The 19,881-nt window shown below is 47.3% G+C and overlaps 2 protein-coding genes across 2 annotated transcripts in view; one reads left to right on the forward strand and one right to left on the reverse strand.

The window, feature by feature from the left end:
- The window catches only part of Katnip (katanin interacting protein), a 174,413-nt gene extending 165,006 nt beyond the window's left edge, over positions 1-9,407 (reverse strand). The window contains exon 1 of the mRNA XM_028867907.2: positions 9,341-9,407. Coding sequence (XP_028723740.1) covers positions 9,341-9,347 — 7 coding nt within the window. The 5' untranslated portion in view covers positions 9,348-9,407. The remainder of the gene's footprint in view (positions 1-9,340) is intronic.
- A 147-nt stretch (positions 9,408-9,554) lies between these two features.
- Gtf3c1 (general transcription factor IIIC subunit 1) overlaps positions 9,555-19,881 on the forward strand; it is a 69,335-nt gene continuing 59,008 nt past the window's right edge. Inside the window, 2 exon segments of the mRNA XM_028867905.2 lie at positions 9,555-9,850; positions 12,718-12,927. Of these exon segments, the coding sequence (XP_028723738.2) occupies positions 9,630-9,850; positions 12,718-12,927 (431 nt within the window). The 5' untranslated portion in view covers positions 9,555-9,629.

Below are 19,881 nucleotides of genomic sequence, written 5' to 3' on the forward strand. Positions count from 1 at the left end.
AGTGCTCTTAACCACTGAGCCATCTCTCCAGCCCTATTTCCTCATTCTTAAAGTGCTTAGCACTGGCTCATTGATCCTCCTCTCCAGCTCTCTCCTACTTGGGAACAAAGGCACAGTCAGGGCCATCCCCTGTGAGCCCAAAGGCAGTTGAGTTGAGCAGCAGAAAGCTAGCTCCACAGTGGAGGCTATCTCATTAGCTCATCTTCCCCAGCCTCGTGAGGAGGCTGAGCTGTGGGTGCCAGTGATGACACTCGATGGTGCAGACTATTTAGATAAGTTGTAGCTCTGCAGACTTCTGTGATTAAGATAAGCACAATCACAATGGCATATTGAACTATCTAGAAATTAAATCAGATTGGATCCTCTATGGCAGCAGTTGGCAAACTGACTCAGACAGGGCCAGACAGTTAAGTAGCCAAAACCACTCAGCTCTGCCACTGCAGCATGAGAGCCACCATACATAGCTATGTTCCAGTACAACTTTATTTAAAAAAGCAGGCAGTGGGCAAAATGCTTTGGGGAGGAAGTGATCTTTACAAATGTTCTCTCCTAGACTCCCATGCTGGACTGCTGCACCCATCTTTATAGCTTTCTTACTGGCCTGTGAGTTCCGCGGGGCAGAAACTATCTTACCTTTTCTCAGGTACTATGTATAGCATGATATAAACACAACAGTTCACAGGGACCTTTGAAGGTGTTCACAGCCACCCATGAACTCGAGACCTTAGAGGCCAAGAGCTCAGGCAGATGAGAGGCACAAGGGCACTGGAAAGGACACCTCCCTCTCAGGGTACCTCTACTTGAGAGAGTAATCCCATGCAAAATCCCAGTCCAGTATTACCAGTCTCTTGATATTTCAAAACATCTAATTAGCTGTTCATGAGAAATCTCCCTATTTTTTCAATGCTGACAATCAGTGCTAACACATAAAAACATTATGAGCCAAATAAGTGTGTCTGTAAAATGACTCCACCAGATTACTCTGCAGGTTTTTTTCTTTTGTTGTTGTTGTTGTTTTCCCAGACAGGGTTTCTCTGTGTAGCTTTGCGCCTTTCCTGGAACTTGCTCTGTAGACCAGGCTGGCCTTGAACTCATAAAGATCTGCTTGGCTCTGCCTCCTGAGTGCTGGGATTAAAGGCGTGCACCACCACCGCCTGGCTTACTCTACAGCTTTTGATGTGCAGAGTTCATCTTTTGCTTCTTGTGTGTGCCTGTTTGTGTGTGTGGGTACATGTATGTGCACGAGTGTGTGCAGGTCAGAGGACAATCTCAAGTGTCTTTCCTCAAGAGCTATTCATCTTTTTTTCTTACAAAATTTGTATTTATTTTGTGCATGCATTTGTATATTTATATGTGGAGGTTAAAGGACGACTTGCTAGAGTCTGGGTCCGAGGATCAAACTCAGGTTGCCAGGCTTGGCAGCCGCCCCATCCACCTCTTTTTCAGACAGGATCTCTCCCTGATGGAGCTCACCATTTCCCCAGTACTGGGACTACGGACACACCCAAATGCCCAGCATTTTATGTGGGTTTGGAAGAATTAAACCTAGACTTTCACACTTACAAGGAAAGCAGTTTACCAGCTGAGTAATGTCCCCAGGCTTGCTGCATCTCTTAGTTATTTTTCTTAATCTTTTAATACACACACACACACACACACACACACACACACACACACACACAGTCTATGCATGCTATGTATCTGCAGGTGCCGGCAGAGGGTGTCAGATCCCCTGGAGTTGGAGTCATGGGAGGTGACTTACCCAACATAGGTGCTGGGAACCAAACTCCCTCAGTGTCTTAGTCAGGGTTTCTATCGCTATGAAGAGACACCATGACCACAGCAACTCTTACAAAGGAAAACATTTAACTGGGTGGCTTACAGTTTCAGAAGTTTAGTCCATTATCAGCATGGCAGGCAGATATGGTGCTGGAGAAGGAGCTCAGAGTTCTACATTTTGTAGGCAACAGGAAGTGGTCTGAGACACTGAGCATGGCTTGAGTATACATATGAGACCTCAGAGCCTGCCTCCATGGACAGTGACCTGCTTCCTCAAAAAAGACCACACCTACTCCATCAAGGCCACACCTCCTAATAGTGCCACTCCCTTTGGGGACCATTTTCCTTGAAACCACCTATGTCCCCTTTCCTATGTCCTTGGGACAGTAATGTATATCCTGTGCAATTATGTTAGAAGGATGTCATCTTTTTTATTTTTGTTTTACAGGGAATACAGTTAAGAAACTGCAACAATTTCAGAAAAGACTTTGAACTGTGAAACATTATTAAGACTGTGATAGACTACGGGGACTTTTGAAGATGAACTAAATGCATTTTGCATCATGATATGGTTATAAATTTATGGGGGCCAGGGAGCAGAATGTGGTGGTTTTAATGTAATTGGTCCTCATAAGTTCATAGGGAGTGGCACTATTAGGAGGTGTGGCCTTGTTGAAGTATGTGTGGCTTTGTTGGAGGAAGTGTATCACTGTGGAGGCAGGCTCTGAGGTCTCAAATAGGTACTCAAGCCATACCCAGTGTCTCATACTATTTCCTGTTGCCTGCAGGTCAAGATGTAGGAACTCTCAGCTTCTTCTCCAGTACTATGTCTGCCTGCATGCTGCCTTGCTTCCTGCCATGATGATAATGGACTGAAACTCTAAACTGTAAGTGAGCCACCCCAATTAAATGTTTTCCTTTTTAAGAGTTATCATGGTCATGGTGTCTCTTCACAGCAATAGAAACCCTAACTAAGACACTCTGGAAGAGCAACAAGCGCTTTGTTAGCCAAGGGGCCATCTCTTCATCCCTACCTCTCCTTTTAAGACTGAACATGGGTCCAGTGAGATGACTCAGTGGGTAAAGGCACTTACTATCAAACCTGATGACCTCACTTTCATTTTCGAGACCCACATGGTAGGAGAGAACTGACCCCCTAAGTTGTCCTGACTCTACACATGTGCTATGGCATGTCACACACACACACACACACACACACACACACACACACACACATACACACACTTAAGAAAAGATCAACATCTTTTCAGAAAATTTATCTGTTTTTTGGTTTTTTTTTATTTCCTTTTTTTGTGATACCAGAGAAGGAATACAGTATCCAGCACAAGCTAGGCAATCATTTTCCACTGAGCAGCATCCTGAGCCCCAGGAAAAAGAAAAAAAAAATCTGAAAATGGGAACAAAGCTAAGAAAAGTGATATGTATCTTTAATCTCAGCACTTGGTGGGTTGAGTTCAAAGTCATCCTTGCTACACAGCAAATTCAAGGCCAGTCTATGCTATATGGGGGGTGGTTGTATAATGAATCCCACACCCCTTACTAGAATGCAATTTTATTTATTTTGCCATCTCTAGAACCTGCTGCACAAACACACTGATATGTTGAATCACTACCTAAATGCCATAAAAACAAGCTGAACACATGAGCCAAGTTCTGGAAGCTAAACTGATAGGGTGGAGTAGTTGCTGGATACAAGAGAAAAGCACCTGGTGGAAGCAAGAAGCAAAGAAGAAAAGAGCAGACACGTGGCACATAAGGCACATATTTATTTTGCCAGCTGAAGACCAGTCTTTTGGTTATCTCAAGCTTGGTTTAAGTAGTAAGAGAAACAGAAACAGCCCTAGGAGCCCGGTATGCACGGGACAAGGTCCGAACTCCTATCTAGGTGACTGGCAGTGTGCTCCCAGGAAAGCCTCAGGGGTCATTGCTACCTGTTCTGCAGTTTGGGATCATCTAGACAAGCCAGGCAAAATTTCAGCTTGACATTATTAATCTTTGAGAAAGTTTGCTAAGCAAACGGTTGGTATCAACAGGGGAAATGTTGAATATTTGCTTCCAGGGCGGAAAAGACAAATGAACCAACTTTAAAATCCTTTCCAATGGCACTGATGTGGTGAGCTTTTCTCTAATTATCATGTCCCCCAAAGACTGAGTACAATTGTTTTTTCTTTAACCATCTCACTGGAGAAAATTAGGCTTTAATACAAAGGCGAACATTTTCATAGGCAGAGGATGCTTACATGGCCAATTACCTTTATGAGCATAAAAAAATGGCAAACACAAAATTCTTTTTAAGCAAAGAGTACACTCCCGTGTTAGACTGCTGGTATATCAGGAGTTCAAGGTCATCCTCCCTTACAAATCTAGTTCTAGGTCAGACTGGGCTACAAGAGATCTAGTCTTGGGTAGAGAAGGAGAAAGGGAAACAGGAAGAGAATGCCTGTTCTTTTCAGTAGCACTTTGTAAGAAGTCTGTCCATCTGCAGGTACCAATACCATCAGCTACCACTACAAATACTTTCTTCTCTTTGTTTTCCTTGTTTGAGACAGGAGGTGTGTGTGTGTGTGTGTGTGTGTGTGTGTGTGTGTGTGTGTGTGTGTGCTATAGGCCTAGGCTGGCCTTGAACTCACAATCCTATTGTCTCAGCCTCCCAAGTGCTGGTATTATAGTGTGCACCACCACACCTGGCCTAGAAATATTTCACCATCATATCCATCTCATGGACAGGAAAATAGGCTCAGAGACGGCACAGCTGAGATGGCAATCCAGGGCTACTTAGACCAAATCTAGGAGCATCACACACACACTGCAACGCAGAGATGGAATAGCGTCAGTCAAATCAATGGGTCAGAGAAAAGCAGGCACAGCAAACTGCAGAATAAAGTCCAGCCTAGCTCGGGGAGACTTGCTAGACACTTAAACTATGAGCTTAGAAAGCAACTGTTTTCTAGTAAGGCCATTGGCTTACCTAGTTGGCTAAAATCACAATTCACTTACAGCATGCTGTCCTTCAACCACAGATCAGACACACATCTATAAAGATTAGATGTAAATGTGCCAGGGACAGTAGCACACACCTTAATCCCAGCACCTGGGAGGCAGAGCTTGAAACCAACCTGGTCAATACAGTGAGTTCCAGGCTAGCCACAGCTACATAGTGAGTGTCTCAAAAATCAAAAGAAAAATAGTATATAAATCAAAGTTTTAAAAAATTAGAATGGAGGGACCAGTGAGATTGCTCAGCTGGTAAAGGCACCTGTCACCAAGTCTAATGACTTGAGTTGGACCCTGACGCACATGGTGACCTCCACAAGCATGCTATGGCACACAGGCCCTCTAATTAAAATTTAGAATGGAAAACAGGATTTTCTGAAGGTTAAAACTAACCTTAAGGTAAATACCTTCCTAGAGTAAACATTCCTCAGGCAACCTAGCTGAAAAAGCATAGATTCCTCTGTGGCTATAATCATGCTCTAGGAGTGCAGAGGTGCTGAGGGAGCAGAAGCCACCAAGTCACTTCTCAAAACATCCTGCAACAATACATCTCAAAGTGTGTCCACAGATCCTGGGCAACAGAGGGGCCTTGAATGCAAAGTGACTTCCATCGTAGTTCTACAACTTCTCCTGTGTTGAGTTCTGATTGATGAGGCAAAACAAAGATGGGCAAAAATGCTTTTAGCCTGAATCTAGGCCCGTGGTTTCGAATGGTACAAACAGCTGTTGTATTCTTTACTGCTGTGTACTTTGTGACACAAGCAAACCAAAGCAGAATAATCTTCACTTAAGAACAGCCCGGTTAGCTGGGCAGAGTTGTGCACACTTTTAATCCCAGCACTTAGGAGGTAGAGGCAGGTGGATCTCTGTGAATCTGAGGCCAGCCTGGTCCACATACTGAGTTCCAGGACAGCCAGAGCTACAAAATGAGACCCTGTCTCAAAAACAACAACAACAACACCACACACACACACACACACACACAGACACACACACACACACACACACACACACACACACACAAAGAGGAAACCAGCCTGGTAAGACAGTAAATATTAATTTTCTAACCTTCAGCCCATATGTATCATTTTAATATTTCAGGTGAAGAAATGGGAAGCATGCATCAAGTAACTCTGCTACAAGTCAAGAACAATAGTTCTTCCCAGACACACCAGGAAATGGTGGAAGTTGCCAGATGAACTAACAGTATTTTGTGTGGAAAATCATTTTTACTTGTATGAACAAGACACTAATTATGGCTCTTCAGATTTGGGGATCTGGCAGATATTTTCTCAGACACAAATGAAGCGAGCCTGTCACCAGGGAAACAACTGACAATATTTGTTGCCAGTGATAAAATCAAGTTTTCAAGGGAAAGCAAGTGGTGAGGTTCCTCCACCACTTCTGCAGTTCCCAGGACTTAATCTCTTTCTTACAAAACAGAGCAGATGACGACAGTCATAATATGACTCATTTTCCTTAGCTTTTTGGGACATTCTTACTCTGTAAAACAGAATGGCCTCAAACTTGGGCTTTTCCTGTCTCTGGCTCCCAAGTGCTAGGATTACAGGTGTGAAACACCACTTTCATCTCCTATTTTTTTTTTTTTTTTTTTTTTTTTTTGATAATGGGTCATTTCTAATGTCACCGTTTGGAGGATTTACATGTTACTTAGCCAGCAGTTTCCAAGTAACCAATAACTAAAACTATAAAATTGGATATGGAGAAAACAGCCCATAGATCAAAGGGCAAGACAGACCAATGGAATTTATTATATGAGTCCCAAGTTCACTAACCACATTGTAGTTGACCTTTTAGAAACTGTCGCTCGCTAGCTTTGATGTAGTGCCAAAGTGTCTACAGTTATCTCAAAAGGTAAAGATATTCACTTCCCATCCACCTATATATGTATGAGGCTATCTATTCATATTCATTAGCCAAAATAGCATAATTATTGGTAGAAGTTAGGATCCTATAGCAGAAGTAAGAGTTCAGCAGCCTCCTTTTGACTCTTTGAGACAAAGTATCACTATGTAAGTCAAACTTGCCTTGAGGTCATGATCCTGCTTCAGCCTCCCAAGTGCTGGGATAACAGACATGCAGTCCCTACGTGCATCTGGCTTAGCTGTTTTTTCTATTAAGCTGGACATGGAGATTTGAGAAAATGTAAAATAAGCCATGCATAGTTTCTCATGCCTTTAATTTTCAAGAGACTGACGAAGGAGGTTCAAAAGTTCAAGGTCTGCTTCGACTACCAGAGTTCAAGGCTAGCCCATGAAACTTACTGAGATTTTTTTAAAGGGATGGGAGACCCACTTGGTACATAGCTCAGCTGTGGGGAAGTTGCTTAGCAGAAGTGAGGTCAGAGTTTAATCCCTAATCCTAAAAAAAGTGAAAGAAAAGAAAGAAAGAGAGTTAAATAGCATGGTGGCATTTGCATGTAATCCTAGTACTCGGAGGCTGAGGCAAGAGGATCAGGAGAGCTCAGGTTCATCCTTGTCTACATAGCAAGGTGGAAACTAGCCTGAGCTACATAAGACCCTGTCTCAAAACAAAACAACAAGGGAGAGAGGAAATGTAAAGCAATACAATTCTTTTACTATTTTGGGGAAGGGAACATGTAACTATTTTCATTAAAAATATTTAAGTTCAGGAGTAAAAGTCTATTGTTTTTTGTTGTTGTTGTTGTTGTTGTTTTGAGTCAGGGTCTCCCTATGTAGCTTTGGCTGACCTGGAGCTCACTATGTCGACCAGGGCACTCTTGAATTCACAGAGACCTCCTGAGTACTGGGGGGAATGGCACATACCACCACTCCTGGCTTGATGTAAATTCTAAGTGACTTGACATTTTGAAAGTTTGTATTTATACAAAATGATGGCAACATCACAGACATAATACATGCTAGCAAAGGTCTTTTTGGGTTTTTGCTTGCTTGTTTGTTTGGATTTCTCTATGTGTAGCCCTGGCTGTCCGGGAACTCACTCTATAGACCAGGCTGGCCTCGAACTCAGAGATTCTTGAACTCAGAGTGCTGGGATTAAAGGATTAAAGGCATGAACCACCACTGCCCGAGGTGTTCAAGGCCTAAAAGGTTTAAGAACAGCTCTACAGCAGCACTACTTGGATCTCCCCTCAGGGCAAACCGGTGAAACATATTTGTTTGTTTGTTTTTCAAGGCAAGGTTTCTCTGCGTAACAGTCCTGGCTGACCTGGAACTCATTTTGTAGACCAGGTTAGCCTTAAATTCACAGAGATCCACCTGCCTCTGCCGCCCAAGTGCTGGAATTAAAGGTGTGACATACTACCACCACCCAGCCAAAACACATTTTTTTAAAAAGTTATTTATTTTCATTTCATGTGCACTCATGAAATGTGTGAAGGTGTCAGATCATCTGAAACTGGAGCTACAGACAGTTAAGAACTGCCATGTGGGTCTGCCATTTGGGTGCTGGGAATTGAACCCAGTCCTCTGGAAGAACAGCCAGTGCTTTTAACCTCTGAGCCATCTTTCCAGTCCCCTAAAACACATTAAAAAAAAAATAATAATAATGCCTCAAGTACAAAGGGCAAAGACATCTTTTAGGCACATACAATACATCCAATAGTAGCAAGTCTCTCCATACTGCATCCACTGGCTATCAAAGAAATGCAAATTCCCCAGAAGAGCATAGACCATTCCAGTCTCTCCAGACATTAGTGTTCCCATCTGAAAAAGCTGGATATCAGAATAGCTAATTCCCAGGTGGCTTGTGAGCACCCATAGTGATTCTAACCAGGCTGTCTCTGGTCTTAAAGCTGACTGGCTGTCATAGTCTGAGACTTGCTCCTGAAGACATTTGACTAGATCTGAGCAACAGCTTCTTTACAGATTGGAAACTGGTTTTCTATCACAGCCCACCAATCTAGCCCCTGTAGACGTGTGCACTGGCAAGCTCTGGAATGAAAGGCTTCTACAAAACCTCTTCAAACTCCCATAATCCTACTTCAGATACGGTGCCCAGGAGTCGTACGCTGCCTCTTATTAGCTATTTGACTTTGAGCAGGCAAGTTGCTTGCCCTCCTGGCCTAGGTTCCCTTGTCTGTAAAACGAATAACGATCCCAAAAGGAATGCTATGAAACGTGCCGTTGTCAGTAGTTGTAGAGGCCCTGGCTCCGAATAGTTAAGTACCGAGTTAACACGAGTTACCAACCACAAACACCAAAGCACATAAAGTATTCCCACGTTTCCTTCCACTCCTGACGCCAGTAGCTGACATACTCCCAGAGGGCACGCTTACCTCCAACCAATTTCCACATGCCCAGTGCCCATCCCAGGACCCCCGCGATCCTCCTTAGTTCTCCCCAGCACCAATCTCTTCCCTGTCCCCACTCCCGTGGTCTGAGAAGACTTCCTACAGGATCACTCCCCAGCCGCGGTCCCCATCCCACACCACCAGGCACCATCTTGTGCCGGAGGCCCTGCGGCCTGGCATTCTGCCCCGAGACGCCTCCGAGGGATGAGGGGACAGCCGCCCGACCTCCCGGCGGGGCCCACGGACACTAACCGTCCATCCCTAGAGGCGGCGGTTCCGGGAGCCCGAACCGGAAGCGGCCCTGACACTGTTTGCAGTTCCCCTGGTTACTACGAGGTTCCGGACCAATGGCGAAGAAGCTGCGTCCATTGAGCCCGCCTCCGGATCTCGTGACGTCACGACGGAGCGCTGGGACTTCCCCTCAGCGCTGGGCGACCGGCCCCCCTTCCCCAGGCGGCCGATCGCTGTGCGCAGGCGCGCGAGGCCCGGACCTCGGCGGCGAGGTGCGCAGGCGCCCCGGGCGCTGCTAACTGAAGCGGCCATGGACGCCCTCGAGTCGTTGTTGGACGAGGTGGCCCTGGAGGGGCTCGACGGCCTGTGTCTGCCCGCGCTGTGGAGTCGCCTGGAGTCCCGCTCGCCTCCCTTTCCCCTGATACTGGAGCCCTACACGCAGGAGTTTCTGTGGCGGGCCCTAGCCACGCACCCGGGCATCAGTTTTTACGAGGAGCCGCGAGAGCGACCCGATCTGCAGCTCCAAGACCGGTCAGCCACCAGGGTGGGGTGGGGGCTGAAAGCCATGAGGAGACGGGGTGCAGCGGTGCAGAGCGCCTGCCCGGGACCGCGGGACGTGGGGGAGGGGCGCGGGGGGCGGGCTAACCTGGGCTCCCTGCGCCCTGGCAGGCCCAAGAGTGATGAGCTGGGGGAGGGGGCAACCACTGAGACCGAATTGTTTCCCAGTGTGTTGAGAGAGTCAGAGAGTTCCTTTAAGTTGGGTGGTAGAACCGGAGCAGGAAAGTGGTTGGAAAGTGGAACCAGGTGAGGATCTTTCGGGGACCTTTAGGGAGCGTTCGTTCTGGAAGCTAAGGCAAACTAGAGGTCTGCACAGCACCAAACATAGCCGTGAACGAATAGCTGAGGCGTGTTGGACTCTTGCCTTAAGTGGGTTCTGGTCCCAGACCCAGTTCTGGAAGCCACAGAACTCAGATCGGTATGGTGACCTGTGGGCAAGACGCTGTTGTCTTTTCGTTTTTCAGAGGAGGAAACTGACCCCAGAGAGGTTAAGGGATGTGCACGGGATTCAGGAGTTGCTAAGTGCACTTTTACCTTCTGTTTATCCGTCCTTCTCCAGGAATAGATAATCCAGCCTCTTGCATGTTCTAAACAAGAGTTCTACCACTGAGAACACCTTTAGCCCACCCCTCTTCAATGTTAACATTAAGAAATGGCTGACGATATAGTCCAGTCTGGCATCATACCCTCCTGCCTCTGCACCCTGGCACTTGGATTGCAGGCATGCCCCACCGTGCCTGGCAAGTCGGGACTCTTTATGCAGGTCAGAAGAGGTTCCCAGACAAGACTTAAAGGTTATGATTTAGGCAGCCACTTGGCAAAGAGTGCTCTGAACAGACAACACCAAGTAGGACAGCCTAACAGAAGGGAGGCTCCATGTGCCTGGAGTGTGAGCTGGGAAGAAGGGGGAGTAATAGTGCCACTTACACGTGCTTATCGTGGGATGTGACTGAGGTAGTCACAAGGTGCAGAAAGTTCTACAACACCCTCAAGAGGTGTGTATTGTGAAGAGGGAAGGAGGCTCCATGGGTTAAGTGGTCAGGGTCATCAACTAGTAAAAAAGATTCCAGAACTCGATCGAATCCAGGAAATCTGGGGCAGGATCCTCTCTGCCCTTAACCAGATTTGACTGAGAGGGAGCCTGTGATTATTTAATCCACTTGAAGAAGCCGTCCTTTACCATAAAGACAATAGGAAGTCACCGAGTAAGATGAGTGGCCGAGTGCAACTGAGAGGCCCAGCCATAGCCTCTCAGAGACTGGTTTGTCATGGTGGGGATGGGAATAAAGAGAACATGGGATCAAGACATACCAGGTAGCCAGGTATAGTGTGCCACATGCCTGTGATTCCAGCATGTGGACTCAGGCAGGAGGATCTGAATTCAAGACCAGCTCTGGCTACATGGTGAGAACCCATGTAAAAAACATAAAAAGACATGTTTAGGAAGACAGTCTAGATATTTGGTGACTGGTGATGTGGAGTGTGGAAAGACGGAAATGGAGGTCCACGTACTCCGTGTCTGTCTGTTGCTGAGACACCTGAATGAACACTAATCCCCTTCACTGAATGGTGGACACAGAAGAACAGTGTTGAGTCTGAGGGAGGTGCTAACTGTATTGTGAGTCTCCTTTGAGTCTAAGAGAAGACTGTTTAGTAAATAGAATCGGGTGGGTAAAGCAGCCAGAGGAGGGACTAGGCTAGACCTTTGTGAGTCATTCCTTGCACTTGGTAATTAAGAGATCATCCCTAGGACTGTGTTGTGATTGGACACCTCCCTAAGCTACACCTACATTTCAAGGCTGGATGGAGGACGCAGTGCCTTCAACCAAGATTAGAGTGTGGGTGGAGGAGAAACAGGCCACAGTATGCCCTGGAAGACCTGAAAATTGAGAGTTAAATAGGACAAAGTTTACAGAAAGGGCAAGGGTTTTTAAAAAAGTTTTAAAGTATATATGTGGCGCCTCAGCTGGGATATCGAAGGGTGCCAGCCAGGTTCCAAAGGCAAACAATACCTTACCTTAGTTTACCAGCTTCAAGAATGCAACTTTAAGAGGCAGCTGAGAGGGTGTACTAGGCCCCAGGGACTTGAGGGGAGGCAGGGAAACAGGCTTGGGTGGAATTGGAGCAACTATTGAAACCATAAAAATGGATAAGGGAACTGGAGAGATGACTAAAGGGAGAAAGCTGTCGGAGGAGGACAAACGGGGGTGGGGGGGTGGGGGGTTGGAGGGGGGGGTCAGGGAGCATCTAAAGACCAGGAACTAGATCTGGAGGGAAAGCAAAGGCTCTGGCCAGGAGACTAGATCAGGTCTCCGGGGCTGGGTGGGTTGGGATCCTAGGAAGGTCTTGTTCTCTGTGACAGAGAGATAAGAACCTGGGCTAGAGGTGTAGCTCAGTTGGTTGGAGCCTTAGAACTGTACAAAGCAGGTATGGTGGAATTACACCTGTAATTCCAGCATGTTGGAGGGTGAAGCAGGAGGATCAGGACTTCGAGGTCATTCTTGGCTGTATACTCTTGCTTAGGATACATGAGTCCCTGTCTCAGAATGAAAGAAAGAAAAAACCTGCTTGTCAAGATTAGCGGCAGGCCAGGCATGGTGGTGCCTGTGTGTAATCCTAGCACTCAGGAAGCTGAGGCAGAAGGATCAAAAATGCAAGGCCAGTTCAGGCTGCACGGTTGTATTGTCTCAAAAAGAAAAAGACTGTGCTTGTGAGCGATTCGACTGAGTATCTCTCATCTCTTCTTCCCTCTGGTCTCTGCAGGGAGTTGGTGGGAGATGCCAGGTGCATGTTATTGATGAAGCTGAGTTAGAGCTTCATGTATGTGTTTTCCTCCCTAGATATGAAGAAATTGACTTGGAAACTGGAATTCTGGAGTCCAGAAGGGACCCGGTCACTTTGGAGGACGTCTACCCCATTCACATGATCTTAGAGAATAAGGATGGCATCCAGGGCTCCTGCCGATACTTTAAGGAGAGGAAGGACATTACCAGTCACATCAGGACCAAGTGTTTGCAGCCTCGTTGTACGATGGTAGAGGCCTTCAGCAGGTAACTGACTCACATTCTCAGCCGTCCCTTGGTGCTGGGTGCTCTGCAATCAGATGCAGCATCTGGTACATCTTCTCAATGTCTGCCAGGGCTTCCTAGGCCTTCACACCTTCACACCGCCTGGCTTTTGAGTTCAGCGGTCCTGACTTCCTGTCCTTTGTGTCCACAGCCCTAGAACAGTTGGAGCTGGGGGTAGCCAGCCTCTGCCCTGCACGCCCTGCCTTCCCTTTACAAGTTCTCAGTCACTATCCCGCTCCTCCACAGCTGATCGGTCCAGACTGCCATTTTTCTGAAGTGCTCAACCCTGGTCCACCTCCTTCCTGTGTCCAGGTCAGGGAGAAGCTGCCTTTATGAACTCTGGGATCTTGCACACTGCCCTCTCCTCTTTATCTGAGGCTGTAAGGTTGGTCTCTCCCTGGTTGCAGTATCCAAGGCTGCGGTCTAGATATGTCTTTCTCCTTCCCCTCCCGTAGGCCCAGCCTCCGTGCCTCCTCTTCTCTCCCACTTGTCTGTTTGCTCTTTCTCTGGATTTTTCACTTCTGTTCACATTCTGGGGCTTTTTTCTGAGCACACTGACAGGCTCACCTACCTGGTGACTACCACTCTTCTTCACCCCATGGGGTCTGTCCTAGAGTGAGCTTTTTGGAAGAGACACGGGGTTCTCTGGGTATCCATCTTCCCCTCCCAAGGTCCTAACCAGCAAGTCCGTAACCCCTGAGGGGGAACTTTGGAGGTCCTAGAAGCTTTGGCCCCAGGGCTCCCTGCAGTCTCCTGTTTTCCTCACTGAGGCTCACCAGCTTTTGGTGGACTCCCCTGCCCCTCCTGCCCTGTCAAGGATTGGCTGCTCGCACATGTCTCATGAGGTATTTCAGTAATGAGTCCCTCAGACTCTGTGGCTGTTGTTTCCCTCACCACAGTTGTATTTCTCACTCTCATTTCCTTGTCCTGTTGAGAGGCATGCTCATGAGCCAGGCTGTCTCTTCTAGACCCCTTGTCTCTGTGACATGCGCACTCGGTTGTCTATCACGTCCTACCGCCTTATCTTTGTCTATTGGTCTCCAGTAATCCAGAAGTCTCTCACCCCATTGGCTCAGTCTCCCCTCCACCTTCTATACTGATGGGAGGTCTTTCATATGATGAAATGTGATGGATGGATGGTCTTCCCATTGCTTGGGGTCAGGATTTTGAACTAGCCACATCATCTACAGATTTGTTTGCTCAGGTTGAGGTTGTATTTATTTTAGAGATTATTTCATCTCTAACATCTAGAAACATGAATTTCCAGTATCTCTTCAGGGGTGAGGGGGGTGCCCCACAAGATTTAGCTATATGAAAGGCCAGTTTTTAAAGGCAGCATAGGCCACAGTCCCCTTCAGATGAGCTGGGTACCGGCCACTCATTTTCACACCAGCGGGCTTATTCTTATTTTCCACCTGATGTGTTTACTGTGGCCCAGAGGCCCCTTGTGACGTTGTCCCTGCTCTCTCTCTCTCACCTAGTCACCCTCATGTTCCTGTTTTCCCTGTGCTTCAAGTGGGAGCTGCTGTCCCCCCTTATTTCTGAAAGGAAAGGTGTGTGCTGTTCCTGTGCTTAGAATGTTCTGCCCTCACACCAGCACCCCACCCCAGCTTCAGCTGCACCCCTCACCAAGTGTCTTGGTTGCCCAGGCACCATCAGATAACTCTGGTGGTCTGGTGAGGAGAGAGTGGCACAATGAACAGTTCGGGCATTTGGGTCTCCAGAGTTTGACCATGTGTGGGAAGGTCACAGGTAGAGCTAGCAGAAGTGTTCATTGGCAGCATTCTTGCTTTCCAGGAGACCATTGGCTCAGCAATAGCAGAGTCTCTTCACTGTGCTCACCAGTGAGCCTCTCAGGTCTCACGTGTGCTCGGCACAGTCAGTCCTTGGCAGTGCTGTTGGGTTTGGAGCTGTGTTATCAAATTGGGGTTTCCAGCCATGTTGACCTTGTTAGCTTCCCTTAGCTGTCTAGTTGATGGCATGTACTATACTCCAGCCATGCCACTCTTGGCCTTCTAGAGCAAGCCTGCCCTGCCCCTGGGCAGGGTCTGCTTCCTTGCCCTTCTCCCTTCCACCTCCCTGCTGGCCTCAGAGGGTTCTGGGACTGTGGTGTGCACTCATTGCTGACCACACAGATGCCTTTCAGAAGCTCTGGAGTTAGAGCCCCTGATGTGACTGTTCCTTTTCTGGCTTTTCCCTGTGAGCTCTTTGAAGGTAGATTCTTTTATTATTTATCGTGGTGTCCTGGCTCCTTACACTCTGCCCGGCATCAGATACCAGAGTGGTAGTCACAGTCCACAGATGTGCAGTAGCAGGAATCTTGGGACCAGCAGCTGGGCAGTTCTTTTTTTTTTGTTTTTGTTTTTTTTTTGTTTTTGTTTTTCAAGACAAGGTTTCTCTGTGTAGTTTTGCGCCTTTCCTGGAACTCACTTGGTAGCCCAGGCTGGCCTCGAACTCACAGAGATCCGCCTGGCTCTGCCTCCCGAGTGCTGGGATTAAAGGCGTGCGCCGCCGCCGGGGCCCCCCCCCCCCCCCCCCCCCCCCCCCCCCCCCCCCCCCCCGGGCTTGGGCAGTTCTTAATGCAGACCAGATCAGGCACATCCAGGTGGTATGGCAGTCAGTCCTTAACACAGGCTGTTGGCCTGATGGTAATGAAGGATGAAAATTGAACAAGATTGAATAAGCAGCAAGCTTGTTTCTCTGTTTGCAGTCTTTTACCCAGCTGGCCTCTTGTAGTTTCTCTTATGAGCCTGCTTTGAGGGAAAAATGGCTTAGGTCTAAGTCTTTAAGGACAGACTGTATAGACGTCAAACGTGTTAGATCTCACATGGTACAAATACAACCTCTTTTTTTGTTGTTTACTTGGAGAAGTGAAATCATCTGGCAGGTGCAGGAGCATGGAAAACTGTGGCTAAGCAGAACACTTGGGCTGCTAAGACCTCGAGGACAGATGTTAGTAAACAGTAGAACAGAACAGAACGCAGTGGCTCTAGAGGGAAGGGACGGGAAGCCGTGCTTTCTGTAAATCTGGAGAGGGCAGTCCTCCAGCTCAGTCACATGGAGCCAAGCTGTGAGTGTGGGCTGGGTCTCCCTGCAGCTGGGCCAGAGCGTGAACAGAGCAGCTCAGTCTTCAGTGGTAGGCAAGGAGGCAGTGAGGTTTAGCTGGAGTGTGATGATACACAGTGTGTTAGCTGCTTTTTTTCACAGCAGTGACAGAGGACCTGGCAGAATACAACTTAGGAAGGGTCTGTTTTGTCATGGATTGAGAGGGTACACTTAGTTCCTCATGTTCAGAAAGGCATGGCAGGAGCATGAAACTGTGCACATCTTGACGAATCATGAAACAGATGGATGCTGGTCCTCAGCTGGCTTTCTTCTCATTTCCTTTTTGTTCAGGACACTAGCCTGGGGATGATGCAGCCCATTTTGTTCAAGGCAAGTCTTCCCCACTCAGGTAATCCTCTAGAAAAGAGCTCACAGACACACTCAGGTGTGTTGGGTACTAATTACCCCTGTCAAATTGACACTTGAAATTAAAAGTTAAACATCACACTCTGGACCCAGAGGCCCCAGCATGAAGCGTGATGGAGGACAGACGGGAGCATTAGACCCTCTGGAGTTACAGGTGGGGTCTGGGAACTCAAAACGTAGGTCTTCTGTGAGAGCAGCAAGAGCTTTTTAACCACTGAGCTGTTTTTCTCCAGCCCTCACAGTACTGTGCTTGAGCTGTCTTGAAGGGCCTTGCTAGAAAGTCTTTGGGTCTCCTGAGGACATTATTGTTCATAGCACATCCAGTGGTGGGAAGATCTCATGTTTTAGTAGTGGAGTCAAAAAATCAGACCCCTGCTTCTTTGCCCACATGGCGTTCTCAGCCCTGAGGCTTACTACTGTGGCTCACAAGGTAGTCCTTCATTTACAAGGTACCCATGGAGCCTTACTCTGCACACGTTGTTTTGAGAATTAAGTGTTGGGGCTGGAGGGAGAGATGGCTCAGCAGTTAAGAGCATTGTCTGCACTTCCAGAGGTCCTGAGTTCAATTCCCCAGCACTTAATGGCTCACACCAGCTAAAACTAGTCCCTTGGTATCCAGTGCCCTCTTTTTGATGTGCAGATGTACATGCAGACAAGATCCATATACATAAAATAAGTAAATCTTCAAAAGGAAAATTAAGAGTGCCACATCCTTCCCAGGTGTTTTAACTTCTCTATTAGGAGAAGCACCGTGAGCTTGGGGAGAAAGGATTTATTTGGCTTACACTTCCCAATCACAGTCTATTATTGGTGGAAACCAAGGCAGAACCTGGAGGCAGGAACTAAAGCAGAGACCATGGAGGAACACTGCGTGCTGGCTTGCTCCTAGGGGGTGCTCAGTTTGCTTTATTTTAATTTAATGTATGTGAGTGTTTTGCCTTATGTGTATGTACTACATGTGTAGTTGGTGCCCACAGAGGTCAGAAAGAAGAAGAAGGCATCAGATCCCCGGAACTGGAGTTTCAGATGGTTGTGCGTCTGTATGGTTGCTGGGAACCAATCCTAGGTCTTTTGCAATTCAGTGTGCTTTTTTCTTTTTTCTTTATTCAATTTTACATATCAACCACAGATCTCCCTTTCATCCCTCCTCCCACTCCCTCCCCTCCCACCTTTCCACCCCAGCCCTTCATCCCTCCTACAAGAGGGTAAGTTCTCCCATGGGGGGACAGCTAAGCCTGGTACATTCAGTTGAGGCAGGACCAAGCCCCTCCCACTTTATCAGGGGTGAGCAGGTTGTCTGATTGTAGGTAATGGGGTCCAGAAAGCCAGCTCATTCATTCATCCAGTTTGCTTTCTTATATAACCAGAACCACCTGGCCAGGGCTGCTCACAGCAGGCTGGGCCTTTCTACATCATCATTAATCAAGATGTACCACAGACATACCCACAAGGCTAGTCTGATGAAGACAGTTCTTCAGTTGAGGTCTCTCTTCCAGATGACTCTTGTTTGTGTCAAGTTGACCCCCTTTCAACTTGACACATAACCATATCACTATTAATTCATGATATTTCCTTTCTTGTTTATCCCATGATCTCATGTTAATATCACAATATAATATATAGTCCCAAATTTTAAAAGTCCTAATGTCCTTTAAAAATTCCAGTGATTCAATGCCTGAGGTAGGTGGAAAGAGCTGGCCTTGCCCCTCAATCAGCTGCAACACTCAGGAGAGTGGCCCCTACAACCACAGTAGAGCTGCCCCTGAAGGTGTAGGTAGGGGAGAACCAACCCTGAGGAATGTGAAAGCAGAGAACTAGCCCTGCCCTTGCTCGTCACTGCAAGGGTGACCTAGCCAGGGCAGTGCTGGAGAGCTCACCCTGATGGTAAAGACAGGGCAGAGCTGGCTGGCTGGCCAGTCCTGCAACTACCCAGGCCCAAACCAGGATAACATGTTGACCCACCCCAACATCACTCCATCTGTGATCTACTGGAGCATGGGAGTGGGATGGGGTCAGTCCTGTAGACCCAGAGCTGCAGAATCTCTACAACACAGGGGGCAACAGGATGTCCTGGAAAAGTCCCAGGGAGGGCTCAGCTTTGATGATGTTGCAGAGACCAGGGTCCTTGAACCAGACCCATGATACTTTGCGATGAACGCCTACATGTAAAAATGTATGGATAAGACTCACTGTCACACTGAAGCTTCTATGATGAGATTTTTTCCCTTTCTCTTTTTTTATTTCCTTTTTTTCTCTTACAGTTTACTTTGTTTTATTCTGGTGGGGGGGATGGGTGGGATCAAGAGACATGATGTGAAAGACAAAGAATAAATAAAAAGAAAGTTTAAAAAAAAATCCAACCAGGGGTGCGACTCAGGAGGCAGAGCCAGGCTGATCTCTGTGAGTTTGAGGCCAGCCTGGTCTACAGAGCGAGATCCAAGACAGGCACCAAAACTACACAGAGAAACCCTGTCTCGTGGGGAAAAAAAAATTCCGGTGATTAGCAGTCCAAGTTCTCTTTTAAAAATTCAGAGTCGCTGGGCGGTGGTGGTGCACACCTTTAATCCCAGCACTCGGGAGGCAAAGGCAGGCGGATCTCTGAGTTCGAGGCCAGCCTGGTATACAAAGTGAGTTCCAGGAAAGGCACAAAGTTACACAGAGAAACCCTGTGTGTGTGGGGGGGTGATGATCAAAGTCTCTTAACTGTGATTCTGTAAAATCCAAAGGAAGTTATATCCTTTCTTATTTCAAAAGAGAAGAACTAAGGCACAGTTATAAACATATCAAAGCAAAATCAAAATGTAACAGTGTACAAAGCTCAGTGTCTGTTGCTCATGATCTTCTGGGCTCCAAAGGCCTGGGGCAGTTCAGCTCTCACTGCAGCACATGTGACTTCTAGATTCAGACCAGGCACACTCCACTCCTGCCACTGTCATTGGTGGTTGTCTCATAGTCCTTGCGTCTCCAGTGTGGTGGGGAATCTATCCATTGCATTAAGACTGCACCTTCACCAATGGTCTTCCTTTCAGAGATTCCAGCCGTGTCATGTAGTGCCAACTTAAGACTGTGACCTCTGAGTCCTGGGCTTTCCAGTGCAGCTGAGGCTACAACTTCACCAGTGGCCTCTCTGGGCCTCTCTTTAAGGAGACTGACCCTGCCACACAGTGCAAAGCCTCAATGCTCTCCATGACCCTTCATGCCTTCAAAACCAGTACGATGTGGGATACTTACACACTGAGGTTCAGCTTCCAGCTTGGGATGCAGCCTTGGACCCCTCTGGGCACTTCTGTATGTTTGCTCTGAAGAAAACTCCCCAAAATATTTTGCCTAAGTAATTTTTTTTCTTTTACTTACAAATCACAGCTGATTTCTCAGCCCCAGTTAGCCAGCATCTGTTGTCCCAGTAAATCCAAGGTTTTACTTCCATGAATTCCTAATCCAAAATATTACATGAATGGTCCTGAT

The sequence above is a fragment of the Peromyscus leucopus genome, chromosome 1 (assembly GCF_004664715.2).
Source record: "Peromyscus leucopus breed LL Stock chromosome 1, UCI_PerLeu_2.1, whole genome shotgun sequence".
In the NCBI taxonomy this organism is placed as follows: domain Eukaryota; kingdom Metazoa; phylum Chordata; class Mammalia; order Rodentia; family Cricetidae; genus Peromyscus; species Peromyscus leucopus.